At 44.1% G+C, this 19,892-nt stretch overlaps 1 protein-coding gene across 1 annotated transcript in view; it reads left to right on the top strand.

The window, feature by feature from the left end:
* dpf1 (double PHD fingers 1) overlaps window positions 1–19,892 on the top strand; it is a 46,567-nt gene that overhangs the window by 17,713 nt on the left and 8,962 nt on the right. Inside the window, exons 4-8 of the mRNA XM_008298477.1 lie at window positions 599–706; window positions 2,577–2,704; window positions 4,942–5,031; window positions 5,902–5,980; window positions 6,093–6,224. Of these exons, the coding sequence (XP_008296699.1) occupies window positions 599–706; window positions 2,577–2,704; window positions 4,942–5,031; window positions 5,902–5,980; window positions 6,093–6,224 (537 nt within the window). The remainder of the gene's footprint in view (window positions 1–598; window positions 707–2,576; window positions 2,705–4,941; window positions 5,032–5,901; window positions 5,981–6,092; window positions 6,225–19,892) is intronic.

The following is a 19,892-nucleotide window of genomic DNA, read 5'->3' as shown; positions in this document are numbered from 1 at the left end:
TTTGGTTTTGTTTGTTAGTCACTTTTAGTTGAAACTTGGTTTACAAAGACCTTGGTTGAATTTAATTATTGATTATATATTTTTTTAATTTTATTTTTATTAGTTAAAAAAAAATAATTTAAAGCCTGAACAAAATCACCAAATTTTCCAAAACCAACAAATTAAACCAGATTAATTATTATATTTTTGGTCTGGAAGCATGTACAGTACCTCAATACACAATCTTCAACACCACATCCATCTATTACTAGCTGAACCAGAGACAAAATTAAACTTTGTCTAGATGTTCATGGTCCTCAGAGGATGAACTGGAGCTTTTCTTCCACCTGTGCATTGACTTGTGTTTACAGCAGAACGAAAAACTAAAAATGAAATGTGTTTAGTCCATACATGACCCACCTCAGGATGAAATGAAATAAATAACTACCTGAAAAACTAACTGGGCAAATGTTACACAGTCAACAAAGACGTAGTATTTATGATATTTGTCGTAGAGCATCAGAGTGTGACGTGCTGTATCATGATTACCTGCTAATTGCTGCACCGGTCATGGTATTGTGTCCTACATCCATGCTGTGTGTGTTCCTCTGTGTTCCAGGTCACGCTCCAGGTCAGTTGTACACATATCCCGCTCGCTGCTGGCGCAAGAAGAGACGGCTAAACATCTTGGAGGACCCACGGCTCGTACCAATCGAGTTCAAAATCGGTAGGGAGCAGGCTGGAATGTTTTAGGAAGCTTTACCACAGACAGAGCTGGACAGTCTGTTTATCTATAAGAGACGTACTGAAAGTTGTTATTGTGAATCCCGTAACTGGCTGATTTGACTTTTATTCCCCTTTTAGTAGCTTTAAGGCTGACAAGAACACATGAAGAGTTCATTTGCAAAAACTGAGAAGTCCATTTTCGTAGATTTTCAGACAACTCATTGTTTTGTTGTTTGCTTGAGATAATATCAATCAAACTGAAGATGAGTGGATTTGACTCAGAAATGTAGAAATGACAAAAATAAAGATAACTTAAGTTTGATTGATGCAGGTAGACGATGGAAAAGTGGGTTTTCTGAAGGTCTGTGAAGATGGAGGTATCTGTTTTTGCAAATGAACTCTTCACATGTGCTGTATATTCTCTGTAAGCTTATTTCTACTCATAACAAAATGTGTAACAGCTGTTGGTCCATGGTGCAAAAAGACGATGACATCGTTAGGGCCTATTCTAGTGACGGGACTCATAACTATAAACATTTCCTGAACATAACCAAGTAGTTTAGGTGTTTAAACTTAACCAAGTACAGGGAACACAAACATAAACGCAACATGTGGTATTTTATCTAATTCTATCCATTTGTTTCCATATAATAAGTATTGTTCCAACACCCGGCATCTTTACAACAGAACAGACAACCGAGTCATAGCATCACCTACCAGCGACTTTCTCTTCTCATCTGTGGCATTGTGTCATTTAAATAAAGCTGCATTTTAATGTGGCCACTATTTTAAGGAGCCACACCTGACTTGGGTGTGTGGTTGAGAAACTGTCACCAGGTGTCAAAACTTTTTTGTGCACATAAATTAAACCTTTTTGACAAGATCAATGATATTTCAGAAAAGTTAGAAACCATTTGCATGCAGCATTTAAATGTTTTAAAAATGTTTTGTTTTGTAGAATGAAGCAAACAAAAAAACACAATTATGTTAAGAAATAAAACAAAAACAACAGAATGATCCGACACAGAGCCCAAACCCGGATCTCCTGAGTGAATATTGTCTGACTAATGCCTCCATCGGCCCTCAGACCTCCTGATGTGAAATGCTGTTTTTTCGTACAACACAAAAGGAGCATGATGTGACCCGGACTCAGGCCAGTAGGACAGAGTAGGCCAAAAAACATCAGCATCTCACCATTTTCCAGCTGCTATCTGTACCAAAGGGAGCCCTTTGCACACCTATTCCATGAGGCAGGTGTGTTGGAAGCACAAAACAGGCTCCTGAACGCTGTCTAATTGCAACCAAAATGCTGCATTAATAAATGTATGATTGCAAGTTAGAGTGAGGGAGTCTGTTTTCGCAGCTTTTATTTTTTGGGGGTTTTTTTGTGGACCAACACAGCTATTACACATTTTGGTGTGAGAGTACCATGTCATTGACGCTTTGAAAGTTTTTAATAACAATAAACTCAACATTCAGCCAGAGAGCAGGTACCTTCACTCACTTTTTGGGTCTCTATATGATATTATAAAGATCCAGAACAATCCCAAATAATCACTGACATTGTGCTTATGTCATAATTAGATGAAAGATTGCTAGTTTGCTCATTTACTGACTTTCTACAGTAAATGCTTCACGTAGAAATATTGCAAACTTCCAACAAAGAAAATGTTCAAACTTTGTCACAAGCGACACGCAGTCATGTGACGCTGTGATGGTTTCAGCCTCCGTACGGTGCAGGAGCTGAAGTCCTCGCGGCTTCACAAAACAGCCAAATTCAGTTTCCTCGGGGCACTGTCAGCTCAGCTGTGCATGTCAGCATGAATGTGAGCTCTCTGCTGTTTTCTGATTGTAATTGTCTCATCCTCCAGACTACGAGGCTTCTCTAAAGAAGGAGGGGGGCATCCCAGACGGCCCTGTGCTGGAGTCGCTGCTCGCCGGGGAAACCCTGGACAAGAAGGTAGAAACCAAGGAAGAAGAGCCAATGAGCGAATGTCAGGTGAGACTCGGGTTCCTCTTTCTTGCCTTCCAGTTTTTTTTATCTCTCCTTCTCTTTGTTGTTCCTTGTGTCTTGTTGTTTTCTTCTTATGTCAGGCTGTCTATCTCTTTTTATCTGTCTGTATTACCCTCTGTGTTTGTGTTTCTTTGTCTGTCTCTGCCTTTGTCTCTCTCCGAGTGTGTGTGTTTTGGCGGTGACACAGGCTCCCGCGGCTCTGACAGCTCCCTCCTGGCACCCAGTGTGTGCATGTGCTTCCGATTGTGTGTGATTGCGCGGCAGCTTGCTGTTTTCCAGGGATTCCGCTCGTGTGTTTTACACCAATTACGAGAATGTTTTTTTTTTTTTTAGTTATTATTGTAATCTTTGTGTTTTTATTAAAGGGAAACGTAAGTTCTGTGCTGAAAACTTAATGCCCATCTGTCTGTGGAGTATTTCACCAGCTCCAGGCCGTTGCTCTTGAACTCAAATGGACAGCTAATCAATCAGCGGTTGAGTGAATGGTGCTCGCAGTGGCCCTCTGAGAGCTTGAGGAGTGTTTAGGGACTCTAATCTGAGGCTTCCCCTGACTCCAGCTCTCCTAGGCGGGCATTACACTGTGCCCTAGCATAACTCCACGTCCACACTTTTCTCTTCCCTTAGTCTTTTTTCATTTCTTAGAAGTTAGAGTCTCACACAACCGAGCCGCGATCACATGAATGTCTTTAACATAAAGATGATGTTTTCCTAAACTCCTCTAAGGAAAACAAAAGCCTTTAGTGTTAAAGGGCCTCTCTGATTTTACACATGAAGCTCAAGTTTACGTGAAAAGTTTATAATGGAAGACCTGCTGGATGTGAGAGGTTTGAAGGAAGTTTAGGATGCAGAGGATACGGTGCCTGTTAAAAGTTTTCAGTCCCCGTGGAGGTTTTCTCCTTTCATTGCTTTTAAACACTGGATCATGGCCATTTTATTTACAAGAATAAAAAAAATAAAACGATTCTTTTGTGTCAAGTGAAAACAGATTTCTACAAGGTAATGTCAATTTTGTCAAAATAAGCGACTGCTCAAGTATTCACCCCGCTCTGGTTAGTGATGAGCCGATGCACCTCTGGCTACAATCACAGCATTTAGCCTGTGCTGGTAGGTCTCAATCAGCCTTGTGCTTCTGAACACTGCAATTTTGCTCCATTCTTCTGAACAAAACTAGTCAAGCTCTGTCAGGTTGCACAGGGGACTGTGGGTGAACAAGCCTTTCAAGTCTCGCCACAAATTCTCAATCGAGTGATCTTGGCTTTGACGCCAGAACATTCACCTTGTTGTCTTTAAAGCATTTCTGTGGAGCTTCGACTGTTTGCTTCGGCTCATTGTCTTGATGGAAAACAAGTCTTCCCCAAGTCTCACTTCTCCTGCCGACTCCATCAGGTTGTCCTCCAGGATTTCTCCACACTTTGCTGCATTCATTTCACCCTCTACCTTTACAAGTCTTCCAGGCTGCTGCTGAGAAGCATCCCCATGTCATGATGCTGCCACCACCGTGCTTCACAGTGGCCACGGCATGTTGATAATGTGCAGTTTTTTTGTGTCTGCCAAACATAGCTGATGGTGCAAAAGACCAATTTTGGTCCCAAAGAAGCTTCTTCCAGTTGACTTTAGAGTCTTCCACATGCCTTCTGGTGAACAAGCTGCAGTTGTTGTGTTCACATCTCAGCTGCTGAAGGTTGTAGCTTCTCCAGAGTAGTCATGATTGTCTTGGTGGCCTCGCTCACTAGTCCACTTGGGGGTGAATACTTTATATAAGCACAGTAAAAGAGGCTATCAAGTTGAATATGGAACGTGTAAGCTCTGGTGTTTTGGACTCTGACCCTAAAAATCAGAACAGAACCGCTTCTGCGGCTTGGTTTTTGATCAGTCATTTTTATGTACCTCCTGTGAGTCCCCCAACTTGATAAAATTGCAGCACCAATTGCACGGTGCACCTGTTTAACTGAGGAAATGTTTGTCTTTATTGCAGCAAAATGGTGACACATTTCTCTGGTGGCTGGGGTTCAGCTCAGAAGGTTTCCGTGCTGTGATCACGCAAACAACCTCTAAACTAGTAGGAGGAGGTGCAGCAGCTTCATGACAGCCTATGGGCTTATGCAGAACAGGGTGAAAGAAAGTTAGACGGCTGAGGGAAATAAGAGGACAAGGAAGGGAAAAAAGTAAACTCACTAACCTGCCTGACAGTCCATCTGTCTCTCTCTATATCTCACCAATAGAAGCTGCTTGTCGGGGATTTCCCTCATGAGTTGGAGGTGGACGAGATGGAGGAAGACGTCCCGAAGCGCAAGAACCGCACCAAAGCACGGGTAAGACAACAAGTTCTCTTTTTCCCCTGGTCATCTGATACTTAATTAACAAGTCAAGAGAGAATTTGTTTGGCTGTCGATGAGCAAAGTCACAAATTACCTCCGAGTCAAACGCTGGTGGGCCCGGGCTTCAGCGCCCCGTCTGTCAGACACATGAAGACGTAAACTGTTCTAATAAGACAACACCTGAGAATAGGATGGTATTGACTGCCATATTTCACACAATATGAAATATGATAAGTCAGGAATAATTCTGTGCTCTCTCTGTATACCTCACTCTGTAATGAGATGTCATCTGACAAACCAACAGTTATTACAAACAAATGCAAACGGATCCAAAGATCTGAATCACGCTGCGATGACCTCTTTTTGTATGACTTTGATTAGATCAGACAGGTCTTTTTTCCCCACTGTTTTTGAGCATCCTATGGGAAGATAATCAAGTGTTAACTACGTATTCTGAAAATCATCACGCACACACACACACAGACTCACTCACACACATACACACACTTGCACACAGACACCAGGGTTGCTAATTGGAACTGTTGCTCCCCTGCTAGGTGTCATCAGCCCCCTCCTGCTGGAAGTGGAGCTTTACACTGAGAGCAGATGATTAGAATGCAAACGTGCATGCGTGTGTGTGTGTGTGTCGACACTCGAACAGCCGAGCGAGGGCTGCGCTGTTTTGCTCTTCATATTGTGTGTGTGTGTGCATACAAGACTTATGTTATGAGTGTGGAAGTTCAGACTTTTTGTGTGTTTACATGTGTACTTTTGCACGAGGCTGTCTGAGTGCTTACAAGTATGCATGCGTGTGTGTGTGTCTGTGTGTGTGTGTGTGTGTGTGTGTGTGTGTGTTCTCTGCAGGCCTATGGCGTCGGAGGCATGAGAAAGAGACAAGAGCTGCCTGCCATTGAAGACAGAGACAAGCCTTACGTCTGTGACAGTGAGCGCCACGTGTTTTTCTTTTCATTTCTAACTTACACACACGTGCGTTAAACTAACTCCATGCACTGTGTGTGTGTGTGTGTGTGTGTGTGTGTGTGTGTGTGTTCCAGTCTGCGGAAAGCGCTATAAGAACCGTCCAGGGCTGAGCTACCACTACACTCACACACACCTGGCAGATGAGGAGGGTGAAGAAGACTCAGAGCGACACACGCTACCCTTCCAGCGCAAGAACAACCACAAGCGTGAGTCTTTCTGACAATTGTCCATCATCATCATCGTCGTCGTCCATTTTTTGCTTCCTGTGGAGTGCTTTGCTCGGCTGGACAGACTGATTCAGGATCCTCAGTTACAGAATGAGTTGAGGGTCATTCCAAAAATCTGTCATAATCCGAATATTATTAAGGACTATTGATTGTTCTGGAGTTTGTCCTGCAGCATTATAGATAGATACCGTGCTGACTGGGCCAAATCCAGACTGTGCACCTGTGTGTACGACGGATAAGATTTCTTCCCAGTGGACTTCTGGGTTTTGCTGATTTCTTCAGCTCTCTTCTCTTTTCAGCCCCTTGTTTGACCTGAGATAAACAAGGGTTAGGTTGTTGGGTAATTATCAGGTAATGCCATTGTCTGTAATTCTGTTGTTGTTGATGTGAGCTCCTGCAGAGGCAACAACAACAACAACGAACACCCTCCAGAAACAGGGACAGAGCGGTGAAACTGTTACTCAGTAGAACCGCATTATAGGAGATACTGGTTTCACTCTGATGGATGATGTTTGTCGCACTTTTGCCTCTTGTTTCACATCAAGTCTAATGATGGAAGCACATGACAGCTCGATATTTGCATGGTCGCCCCGAGGCTGAGTTAGCCCAGGGCTATTTTTTGTCTTTTGTTTCACTGTAGTGTTTAACTTTTCACTGTCTGGGCTGCAGCAGCCTTGAGCTAATGTCACTGTCAGGCCTCATTCAAACTCCTTGTATCACTACTGTATTATTACTGCACAGAAACATGCCAGAAAAGTGTCAAAATAATCATTTAAACATGCATTGCACAATTACTATGCAATGTGTATTATAATGCTGTTTACTGGCCTTGCCTTGCTGAAAATGATAAAAGTTAATTTACTCAGAGTGAAAGGTGAACACCTTTCCATTTTTTTCCCCAGTCATCACCGATCTTTGCTAATGCAACACTTCAGACAGTTTTAACAAATGCTGCAAGGACACATCAGCTCAGCGAGAGAACTCTTCAGTCAACACTCATCCGCTGTAAAGAACCGCCAGTGAACAAACACCATTCAGGCAGTTAGGGAAATATCCACTCCGCGTTTATATTTCAGTTTCTACTCTATGTGTCTTTTAATTTAGAGCACACAGTATGGCTGCGGCTATCGAGTGCTTAATGAGTGTCCGTTAATGCACTGGACTGAGCGTCATGAGGTAGTAATGAAGATCCATGGCATTCCCTGCTGATACCTCCAACGCTTCTTGCCAAACAGTGTAGACATCCATGGGGATGCAGAAAGGCAGGGTTGTAAATGTTTTTTATCAAGTGGTGTGGTGTAGAATAATTCACTAAAACTACGTTTGGCCATGCTAGATGACTCATCAATGACAGTTCTAGTTTGTGGATGGGCCAGTTCGTGCTACCGTTTGGTCCACAGGGGAACATCTTTTTTATGTACCTTGATTGGATTGCTATAAAATTGTGTAGTTCCAAGAAGATGAATCCTGATGAATCCTTTGAATTTTCCTCTAGTGCCACCAAAAGTGGCTTCTGTGGTGTTGAGAGGCATGTGCCAATAAATACTGGATGACTCTTCCTCTAACACCATCAGCTCGTCAGGATTGCAGCTTGTGCAGTACTTTGGTTTTCATCTAGTCTGACTCACCAGGTGTAAGTCTGCCATTTCCCCTTCAGCTCTTTTGGTGTTATCGTTTCAGAATCCCTCTCACCAGGGAAACACAACGAGCAGCAACCTACACGCTGAAACTGGCAAGAGTTTGCCAAAGATTTGCATCGAGCAGTAAGGCAGGTCTGCTATAGGCTCTTTCAGTGAATTAGCCGCTTCAATGACAGCGCTGCACGTAAATGTTCCACCAAAACGATTCACCCCGTCAGTGCTTTTGCAGTGGCACCGTTGCTGCGTCCTGGGCTGCAGTCAGACCATTCTCCAGCTCTGACAGAGTGCTGTGGAGATAGATCTGACTACAGCTCTCACCAAACACCCAGTGACACTCCAATCAGCCTCAGCTGTACTTTGTGTTGAAGGCTAATTAGCTGATGTTAGCATAGAAACACTAAATCAAAGCTGTGAACATAACAAACATTACAGCTGCTCTGTCAGTGTGAGCAACTTAAAGCACAAAGTGTCACAGAGCTGCGAGCCCGGCTGTATCCTGCAATAGATCAATAGGAAAGAATATCGCTGATACTCAACAGTATTAGAGTACTACAGTATTAAAGTACTACAATCAGCCTCCAGAGCAGTAGCCTCAGAATGAGCTTCATATCGGACAATTTGAGGGGACTCGTGACATTACATCCAGGACAAATGTTCAGGTTCAGAAGTAGTCTGTCCTTTATGAAGCAAAGCAGAAAGTCACCCTGTTAAGGTTGGGCTGCAGCACTTTCTGTTTTCATGAGAGGAGACTGACCTGGAGTTTTATTTTTTTATGAACTTTACCCAGAATCCTTCAGTTCACTTTTACCATGGTGTATTTTTCAAAAGTACATTTTTTTCCCAGATTTTGCTGGTGCGTGTTTGCAGAGCAAGAATTTGAGAACATTTGCAAAGATAAGGGTTTATTGGACATAGTCTGGGCCGGCATGGGGCAACACAACCAGTTGTATACAAGTCTATGAGAAAATGATTCTACTTCTCACTTCATTTGTTACCCTAGTGAATATTTTCATAGCAAGTTTATGGTCTCAATCGCTATTTTCTGGTGTCCTTCTATATAGCACGATGTTCATTTAGTAAATCACGGTGCCATTTAGAGCAAAATAGATGATAAAGCCGGGGATGTTTTGTTGCAGGGCTACCTTGTGATTGTCGCTGCCGTACACCCGTGCTTACTGTCCCTGAGTCCTCGATGAGATCCACCTCTCACTTGTCATGTTTGGTTTCAAAAGAGCAGGATGGCTTGAGGCGCAGTCACTACATCCATCTTTTATGTACAGTCTATGGGTTTGAAGGCTGACAGGAACAGTGTCATCACCCGGTGATGGAAGAGTAGCCTTTAATCTGTAAAGTTCAGGCTTTTCTAATCGAAAACTTTTTGGCTTGTGTCAGGAGCAACGCAGGTGTAACCGACAGTAATAACGTCTCTGTTTTTTGTTTTTTTTGGTGTTCCAGTAGCGAGCACAAAGCAGGGCCCTGTTTCCCAAAAGCATTTTAACGCCAAGATCATTTTAGTCCCATTGTAAGTCTACTAAAGATAATCTTAGCATTAAGACACTGTTGGGAAATAGAGCCCAGGCTTGGCTCTGCTTGGAGCAATTTACCAGACTGCATCCATTATATATGTTGTTGCTTACACCTGTGTTTTACAAGTAAGAATGTCCATCATGGAAAAAAAAGCCACATCTCAGGGACATTTGCTCTCTTTGAATATCACCTTGCTTTCACCTCACGCCACATTATTCCCTGTGGTACTTTTACCTTACAGTATATTTAATAAGATGACCTGCTGAAAGTAAGTGTGGGAGTTATTGAGCACTGGCAGACTTCCTGGAGCTATAAAGTGGCCTTATGCAAAACCTGGAGGGACACAGGTTTGTACAGGCATTTAAAGAGTAGAGCGAGATTGTCCAAAGATCACCTCTGCAGTAAAACGCACTGAATGGTACTGTAGGATATGTACAACACTACTGTGGGCTGTAGGCATCCCATGACGGCACTTAGCGCGAGGCTGCAAAGGTTCTGCTAAATGTATCACACGATAAGAGAGCAATAACTGCCAGTGAACAACAAGTAAAGCAAATATTTAGGTTTCCATGAACAGGTCATGAATCAGACCTCAAACCTCCGTCCTGTCGGCTGCAGCATCCAAATTGCGCTCCGTCTTTGTTTCTTTGTGGCTATTTATTTTTATCCCCTGGGCCAGTTTTCTATCGCCATGTGGCTTTTGTTCAGTGTTGTCTTCTGTCTGCGCGCTTTGTTTGTTGTTGAACGCTTCTTTTAAGGACAATAGCGTGCATTTATCCTACGGGAGATTGTGTTTCGGTCAGTAATCATCAGCAAAACGGCTACAGTTGTTCACACTCAAAAAATAATAATAATAAAAAAAACAAGAGAAATAGCTGTGGACTTTTGAAAAGGGAGCAGAGACGAATCATCCACTTTCTTTGTTCCTCCTGGTCTTAAAACAAGCAATTTGCTCAGAATAGAACACAGATAAACACACAAAACACACACATCCACATTATCTATGTTTGCTGCACTGCAACAATGTCCACACTGAAACTATGCTGCCTCTCAGTTAATTGGCAGTGTGTGTTTTCAAATTGGCCTGTCTGACAGAACAGACTGGCCCACTATGTGTATCTGTATATATATCTGTGTGTGTGCGTGTGTGTGTGTGTGTGTGTGTGTGGCCATGCTGCAGTCTTAGGTCTCTCCACTGGAGGAGAGCAAGAGAGACAGCATTTGAATCGTTTAATATCCCCCATCACTCCCTCCCAAACAGTCAGTAATCACACACACACATATACACTTTTGTGCACACCCACACACACACACATGCACGTGCACACACACAAACACGCACGCATGCACACACTCACACACTCACAGCCTCAGAAAATGCAATCTTCTCTGCTGAAATGAAAAAGGAAGCTTAGCCTTTTTGGATGGTGTGTGTGTGTGTGTGTGAGTGTGTATATATGTGTGTGTGTGTGTGAGTCCACATGCATTTGCTCCATGAGTGTGTTCACACGCGCGCGTACGCTGATGTGTGTGTGTGTGTGCACCATTATACGTTTTCCCAATCTGCTGAGTGTCATGGATGAAACTCCACCACCCTCCACCCTTCAGTGTATTGCCACATATGTAATAATATTAATATGGCTCCCTTGACTGAGAGCAGCCCTGCATGCATAATTCATGCTATATTCTGCCTGTCTAGACACCATAGTATGTATGCGGCATCTACAACATGAGTGTTAGCCCAAACACACAGAAACTTATCACGAGAACTATAAAAGTCTGTCTCGTCTGAACCTCACCCAACTCCATTCTCGCTCCGTTTTTTTTTTTTTTTCCCCGTCAGTGTGATAAATGACAGATTATTCCACGAGGAGATGAGATTTTCCTTCCCTCTAGTTCTCTTAGTCCATCTTTCACCACTTTCTCCTTCTCATCTTGCTCTGCATCCTCACTTAACCCTCCTCCACCTTCCCCGTTTTCCATTCTCCCCTCTCTTGCTTCGCCTCTTGCATCAGCTTGGGCTTTCCTCGTAATTAATTTCTTTGTTTTTGTGCCTAGCGTCACTAAAAATCAACCGCCATTACCAACCCTCCACGTATAACCAGGCGATATAGTGTTTACTCGAAATGAGCAGTGCCATTAAAATTCATGACTGCACCACATACTATGTTTCTTTTCCTCCAAACAGGAGAAGAAGAGGTTGGAGGTGTAGAGGGAGGGAGAGCGGGATGGAGGGTGGAGGTGTTCGGGGCTCTTTTGGCATTGATGTGATGCTGGGAGGGGTGGGGGTGGGAGACGGAGAGGAGGAGGAGGAGGAGGAGGAGGAGGCTGAGGAGAAGTGGATGAATAAGGGGGATGTTTACTTTAGAGGTCGGCCCTGCAGTGTCCACCTGAAAATTGGTTTTGTGGGTACGGATAGAGAAAGGATAGAGAGAGAGAGAGAGAGAGAGGGGGGAAGGCAGGTAGATGAGAAAGAGAGAGGCAAATAACGGCGAAATAGCAGGAATAAGATAAATAGATTGCAAGAAGGACGCAAACTGAGTGAAACCGCAACTGTGAATGAAGGAATGAACGAGAGAAATTAAAGGAAGACGGAGAAGAAAAGGACGGGAGAGCAGGGGGAGGCAGAGGGGGTGTAGTTGTCATTAAATCCCCCCTCTCAAATCAGAACTGAGATTCAGAGGCCACTTTATCTGGACGGACAGACGGTCCTACGGTGTGCAGCAGCAGGGACGCTCCGAGTGTGTTGCTATATGTGTGGTTTTAAACACGAACCCAACACACACACACACACACACACACACACACACACACGTGCATCTGCATGGCTTTGTGTGTGTTTATTCGTGCCACTGAGCTGTGTGAATGTGCCGTACTACCAATCATGTCCAACTTCAAGTGTGTATGTGCGTGTTGGTGTGTGTGTGTGTGTGTGTGACATGTAATTGAGCCCTTTGAAGGTCAGCATCCCTCTGTTCCTGCTCCCCATTGTTGGTTGTTGTGTTTTTTTTTATTTTTTTTTCCCCCTTTCCAGTCTTTTGCCTTGTATTTCAAAATGGCCTCCCCGTTCTCCTGCTGCTGTCTGCAGACAGAGGAGCAAAGGACGAATTTTGATCAACCGACATCAATATGAGACAACGTGGAGAAGCTAAAATGGCCTCTCTGCACTCTGCGCTCCTGTCACCCCGTATATTCACCATTGTCTCTGGTCTGTCCTCGTCTCCGTCTATCCGTCTTTCTCTTCTGAATAGCAGCAAAGGTGATTTGAAGTGTTGTAAGATTGCATCTCTTGTGTTTATTGCTTTGCCATTTATAGCGGTGTCACCGGGCAGATACAGATGTGTTTCTCTGCTGGGACTAGTCTTTGTCAGCTCACTGAGTCTTGGAAGTCTTTGCACTGAATGCTGCTTGCTGCTAAAACTTCTCCCGAACCCGATAATGGCTCTGATTCCTGTTGACAAAGTGGAGCAGCAAATAATGAATTAATGTTTAATGCATGTCAGTATAGTCTTTGGGTTGCATTTACAAAAAAAAAAAAAAAAAACTATCAAAGTTGAAGAGATTTTTTGTTACGTTTTACTGCTAAATTTTGAAGCATGTGGGATACTGTTGGGTTTAGCAAAATGCTCATGTTTAAAGCTGCAGTAGGCAACAATTTTAAAATATGCAGTCCTCTTCCCACGTTGTTCTAAGGTCCTCCCACCAGACAAGCACATGCTTCAAATAAGATCTATTTTCTTCCATTCATCTGGGGTCGGGGCACGATGGCAGCAGGTTTAGTAGATCATTACAGACTCCCTTCAGCAACTCTTTCCAGCTGCTCCTGACGGGTGCTGAGGTGTTCTCAGGCCACATGAGATGTGTAATCCCTCCAGCTGTCCTGGGGTCTCCTCCCAGATGGACACCCTCCAAAGGAAGGCGCCCAGGAGCTGTTCTAATCAGATGCCCGAACCACCTCAGTCTCCTTCGTCTTTACTCCGAGCTCCTTCTGGATGTCGACGCTCCTCGCCTTATCTCCACGGCCGGGCCCAGCCAACCTACAGAGGAAACCCGCTTCAGCCACTCGTGTGTGTGATCTCGTTCTTTTGGTGGCTACCCAGAGCTCATGACCATAGGGGAGGGCTTAGATGTAGATCAACTGATAAAGCTCTCTGTTCCAGCTAAGCTCCTGCTTCACCATGACAGGCCTGCGTTAGCGGTGATGCTGCACCTGTCCATCTGTCCAGCTCATGCTCCGCTTTCCTGTAAACAACTTGTGAGACTTTGATTTATTTAGTTGCACACACAACGATGGTCACACTTAAGTTACTCCAGGATTTGAACCGTCTCTTTGTGCCACCATGTCACTGAATTCATGTGGACGTTGCTCTCTTTGTACTGTCTCACCTGGTCTTGGTGAAAAGTCGTGTGATTGGCCAAAATTTCCCGTCAACGTTTTCTGAAGCCAGGAGAAGGTGGACACGTCTAATTTTCTGTCAGAGCACTTTAATTACAACATGCTAAAAAGGATCCTATAAAATTTTGTGCCTAATGGTGCCAAAAAAAATCCCCAAACAAGCAACAAAAATCACTGCCTACTCCAGCTTTAATTACACATTTGTAAACATTTTTCTAAGGGCTCCTTTGGTGTGCACACACACAGATGTAATTTTATGCTTTTAAAAAAGCACATTTGCCTTTATTATTTGTATCTGTGTGTCTGGTTTTGCATCTTGTTTGTAATCTTTAGGCCTAATTTCCAGCCCAAACACTGACTGATTTGATGTAATATTCGTCCATGTTAATACGCTACATGTGGAAACAGACGGCATTCGGTGCTTTGTGGATGTGCTCTGAACTTTTCCATGTACTCCAACATTCTTTCTCAGCTTTTGATTGGTTGATTGTTGCCGCTGCTGCACGGCGCAGGAAAAGGAAGGGAGAAATGGCTGTTGCCTAGCAATCCGGTTGCCATAGATACCGCCAGGGCTCCCTCCTAAAGAGTACACTGTTATGTACATTGAAAAGAGAGAGAGAGAGAGAAAGAGAGAGAGAGAGAGAGAGAGAGAGAGAGAGAGTGATGGGAGAGGAGGAAGGGAGGAGAGTTATGGAGGGAACAGAAAAGGAAGGGATGGAAGGAGGGAGTTGGGGGGGAGGAGGAGAGCAGAATGGAAGAAGTTGAAGTGGAGCGAAGGAGCGGAGGGGGCACAGAGGAGTTCATTAAAAATAACATAAAGAATGGGAGGAGAGAGAAAACAGACAAAGAGAGAAGCAGAGCAAGAAGCAGAGAGTTATACAGACTGAGAAAAAAGAAAAAAAAAAATCTCTTCATGATTCATCATATAGATTCCCCCAGACAGTTGGAGTGGTGAAGGCAGGGTAATATTGGAGTCTGCTTCATTTGGTATTCTGTCTTAAGATGTGGTGCTGTGGCTTGCCGGCTGCTTGTTCTGTGGTCCCTCAGTTGTCTTGGCCATGTTTGGATAAGCCCCCCCACACTACCACAACCCTCCCAACCACCGATACCACCCACCACCCACCCCACCACCACCACCCAAAATCCATCCTCACCCCTCTATCCATCTCCTGGTGTCTGTTTTTCTGCCCGGGACTGAATATAACAGTAGCTGCAAAACTCAGCCAAGGATAGGAGGAAATACGAATCCACAATACAACAGTTGCATGCCGTATTCATAAATTAAATGGGTCTGGATATCAGTAACGTAATGCAGCAGAGATTGATTCATAAAAACTTTTCCACGCTACACTCTAAACTGTCAAATTACTGTGTTATTCCAGGGAAACCTCCAAGCCTGCTGCACAAAAATGATGCCACTTGCAGTTCTGGTTTGTTTGGAATAAAATTTTAATTGGTAGTTAGCACAAGCAGTAGCAGCCACCGTGGTCGAACACACAAAGAAAGGGGCACCACCTACAGAAACTCAAACTCCTTATTTCAGAGCAAAAATGCCACCAAAATGGAGTGCAACTTTCCACTTTTCTCTTGTGAAATTCTCCCTTCTATGCATATTTTACCCCAACTGGTCATTCGTGACATTTCCCCATGACAGTGCAGGGCTGACACACAATATAGTGGACCATGTGAGGTTGGGCACAATTCAAACAGGATTTCACAGTCACATTCCCAGCCGGCTGTCTCCCTGGAACAAAATAGGATTAATAATTTGCATTTTAACTCTTCATCGACAGGGACACGAGCCTGTTCTGGCTAAGTGGCTGTTTTTAAGAGTGTGCAAATGTGAGTAAATGTGCACAAAGTATCGCACACATAGGCAAAGGCTGTTTGTGTCTATGTGGGATTTCTTTACATGCATGATTTATGGGGCAAGTTGTGTGTCTGTGCGCGTGATTTATTTGCATGTGTGTCTATTTGCTAAATGTGCACATATCTGCAGACTGCAGAGCCTGACGGATGCTGCGTGTGTGTGTGTGTGTGTGTGTGGCTTTGTTTCTATGGGTCAGTGTGATTACAAAGCAGCCATAGATCAAGTTTTATTATGCACCAAAACTGCTTCTGTCCTCTTTACTTTGCAATGTCATCTCTGCACACGAGCTCACATTGCACACTCGCATGCACACAAATACATGCATCCAGTCCCACAATGCACTGGGAGTTACGCAACCTGCTGACTGGACACGAGCGAAAGTAGTACTTGCATCTGTGCATGTGTGGCTGTGTGTGCGTAAGGGTGAAGGGTGGGGTGGGTTCGGTGGGTGCAGAGATGGAAGAGGAGCAGAAATGGGGGAAAAACAGAGGAAGAACAGAGCATGGCACTGGTGCAGGCATTAGTGTGACAACAGATGGATTGCAGGAAAGAGTTCCAATTTCCTCTTTGAGAGTAAAGCAGAGGGAAGAGAGAAAAAAAAGACAGACCAAATAAGGAAAGGGAAGCAAAAAAAAAAAAAAAAGAAGCACAATGAAGCGCAGAGAAGAGATCGAATCAGAGGCAGAGAGAGCAGCAGCAATAATGAGAACGCATGGAAGTGCAAAGAGAAAGAGAGAGGAAGAGGATGGGAGGAAGAGAGAGAGGAGGAAGATGGAGAGACAGACAGAGAGAGAGAGAGAGAGAGAGAGAGAGAGGAAGGAAGCCAGTGACTTTTCATCTGTGACTGACGGTTTCCATCTGACTGCATCTCTGCCTCCTTGTCTGCATAAAAAAACCTGAAAATGTCTCCTTGAGCATTTTGGGATTTTGTGTCTGTGTGAATGTATGTGCTCTTGATTTCTGCCCTGTCCATTTCTTTATCGTTTTGTTTCATGTAAGAATATGTACCTTAATTGTGACTGTAATTGTGTGTGTGTGTGTGTGTGTGTGTGTGTGTGTGGCTGCATGGGGGTTACAGGGACTCTCATTCATCACATTAAAGAGAGCAAGTGGGGGGATGGGACTGAAACTGGACGGCAAAAGTTATTATGCAAAGGCTCGGTTGTAAATCTTTGTGTGTGCACTCTCTACTGTATGTGTGTGCTTGTGGGTGTTTTCATCTGTGTGTGCGCCCTCTCATTGTGTTTGTGTGCGTGCGCTGCTCCTGAGAGGCTCTCCTCATTAAGCAGCGAGGCGACAGGAGTGCAGAGTGTGTGTTTTCACACACCGCTGCTCCGATACAACAGGAGCCACTTTTTTTTTTTTTTTGCCTTCTTCCTTTCTCTCCTCTTTGTGCTTCATCATCTTCCTCATCTTCTTCTCTCTTTCTGTTTTCCCCCTTTTCCCCCTCATGTGTTCCTGAAACCCTTCCCTGCCTCACCTTTCTACCTCCTCCTCCTCCTCCTCCTCATCATCATCATCATCGTCGCTCCTTCCTGTAGACACCCGGAGTGTTTGTTGCCTTGTGAAGAACAGACACACTGTGAAATGAAAACGTTCGCACATCACTCGTCAATTCTCATCTAAACCTCAACCTTGATTAACAAAGTTTTATATATTTTTTTAACAATGGTGTCCATGGAAACGTGCATTTCTTTGTTAACGGCGGAGCTTACCTTTCTGCGTATCTACACAACCGGATAGGAGAGAAGTTTAGAGAAGCACATTAAATCACTTCAATCAGTTCCGGCAAATGTCATGCAAATGTTATGCTTTAATATGCTAAATCAAGAAGCAGGCAGAGAGACGAGGGGGAGAAAAAAATAAAATATGAGGATGCTAACAAAAAAAAAAAAAAAAAATAAAATATGAGGATGCTAACAAAAAAAAAAAAAAATGAGGTGGAAGAGAAAGTGAGAAAAGTCAACAGGTAGGTCTATATGCTTTGTGGAAGTTCTTTTAATTTCCTTGCGGACAGACGCTCACGAGACTTTTGTTGTGGTCGGACGAGGATGAGATGCTCAACCAGTCAGAGAGCGATGGAGGAAGGAAAGGAAAATGTAGGAAACAACTGAGGGGGGTTAATTTCAGGGGCCTACATTTTTGTCAGAACAAGAACACAAACAAAGTCTTGACTTCCTCATTGAGGTGTTTTCTCACTGTGCAGCTGTTTTTTCTCTAATTCCTGTTTTTCCAGACAAAACCAAAGCTGAGTGAAATCTATTGCCACAAAATTGACAACTAGCTTGTTTTTCTTAGCTCACAATTAATCAATGTCTCCGGCTTGATCAGAAAAACTCTTTTTAAGAATTTCCTCAACCAAATCCCCGAAAGCACTAATAATAATAATACAGTTTAGAAAAATAAAAGCAGAAATACAAGAGAGTTATTCTGTTAAACGTGAGACGAGACACTTGAGTTGGAAAAGGAGCAGGGCGTGAGGCGGCTCAGAGGATCACGACGCAAGGTAACGAAGGAGCAGCATGGAGAAGGAAAAGGAGAGAAAATGAGACGGAGGGGGGAGAAATTATAAGCAGAGGGAGGAAGGATAGGGAAGGGTAGGTGTTGTGGGGGGAGAGGAGGTGGGGTGAGGAGCATTTGAGGATTCATCTCTTGCTGGATAATTCCCAGGAGGATCTCTCTCCAACACTTGAAAGCTGTGAAGTGTGCGGTTCTGCTCATACTCCTCCTGGTAATTGGAAGAGGAGAGGAGGGGAGGGAGGGGAGAGAGGGAGAAGAGAGGAGGGTCAGGTAAAGGAGGGAGAGATGGAGGTAAAAAAAAAATTAAAAAGAGAGGAGAGGGTGGCTGAAGCAGGTAAAAAAAAAATAAATGTGGAGATGGGGAGTGAGAAGACAAGAAGGGGCAGGAGGACAGGTAGAGATACTGAGCAGGGAAGAGGAAATTAAAAGCTACCTGACGATTGCCACTCTTTCTTTCCCTGCCTCAATTTCTCTTTCTTCTTCGCGGCATATCGCTTTTATTTTTTGCTCATTAGCTCACTCCTCTTTATTCTCTCCATATCGCTGTTCTTCCTCCCTCCCTTTGCCGGCAATGGCGTGTCTATGGTTGCAGGCGGCTTCTGAAACATGGCCGCGGGCGTTTAATCATTGATGGAGTTTTTTCCTCCACGCAGGCAGGCCAGCGGGCAGCCCCGACTCACTCACATGCGTCAGGACCTGCTGATTCACTCTCTGGGGTCTTCAAACGCACACACACACACACGTGCACATGCAGAAACACAAAGGCAAACAAAGATATGCACGTGCACACGTAACTGTAGCACACAAACACAGATGAAATGCAGCCTGAATGTGTTTCATGTGTGTGCGAGGCTGCCTACATGTGTGCCTGTCTAGTTTATCCCACCGGGGACTGCGAGGCCCAATCAGCAGCGGTGAGCCCAAATAAAGGCAGCGAAGATAAAAGCAATTTATTTGACCAGAACAAGAAGACAAAAACGTGTTTGCATTGGCTCCGGGCCTGCTCGCCACATATGTCTCTACAGCTTTATACGTCCTCCTGCTGCACTCAGTAAACATCTGGCTGTGTTGGTTTCCTAAAAAGTAAATACATTTATATACTGTATCCTCAACCAGTATCATTCTGCCTCCACACAGTTTACAGATAGGGTCCAGTGTGTTGCTCTTTAGCCATGCTGGTAGTGGAGCAGAGAATCAAGAATTCTGAATGCTAAACTATTAGTTTAACCTGTGTGGGAAAATATGTTTTTTAAACCCTTAGTTTGGCCAAAGTCACCATAGTTTTGACTTTGGATTTGACTGAGAGTTTCTATACTTTCAGGTATGACTCTCTCTCCATCCACTCAGATTTGGGTTTGGTCTTGTTAGTCCAAAGTAACTGCCCCAAGGTGCTGCCGAGTGGCACGTCTTGCCTATATTGGTTTTGGCATTGGTTGATTGGGTTCTGTTATAGTTCAGACTGAAATATCTCAGTAACTGTCAGGTACGATGCTATGAAATTTTTCACATCCATCCATCCATCCATCCATCCATCCATCCATCATCTCTACACCTTAATCCTCACTAGGGTCATGGGGGGCTGGAGTCTATCCCAGCTGATTCAGGGTGAAGGCAGGTTCACCTGGACAGGTCACCAGTCTATCACAGGGCTACACTTAGAGACAGACAACCAAGCACACTCACATTCACACCTA

Source organism: Stegastes partitus, unplaced genomic scaffold, assembly GCF_000690725.1.
Source record: "Stegastes partitus isolate 25-593 unplaced genomic scaffold, Stegastes_partitus-1.0.2 Scaffold1319, whole genome shotgun sequence".
Lineage (NCBI taxonomy): Eukaryota > Metazoa > Chordata > Actinopteri > Pomacentridae > Stegastes > Stegastes partitus.
Note: the sequence above shows the minus strand (reverse complement) of the source record. Positions and strands in the feature narration are given on the sequence as shown.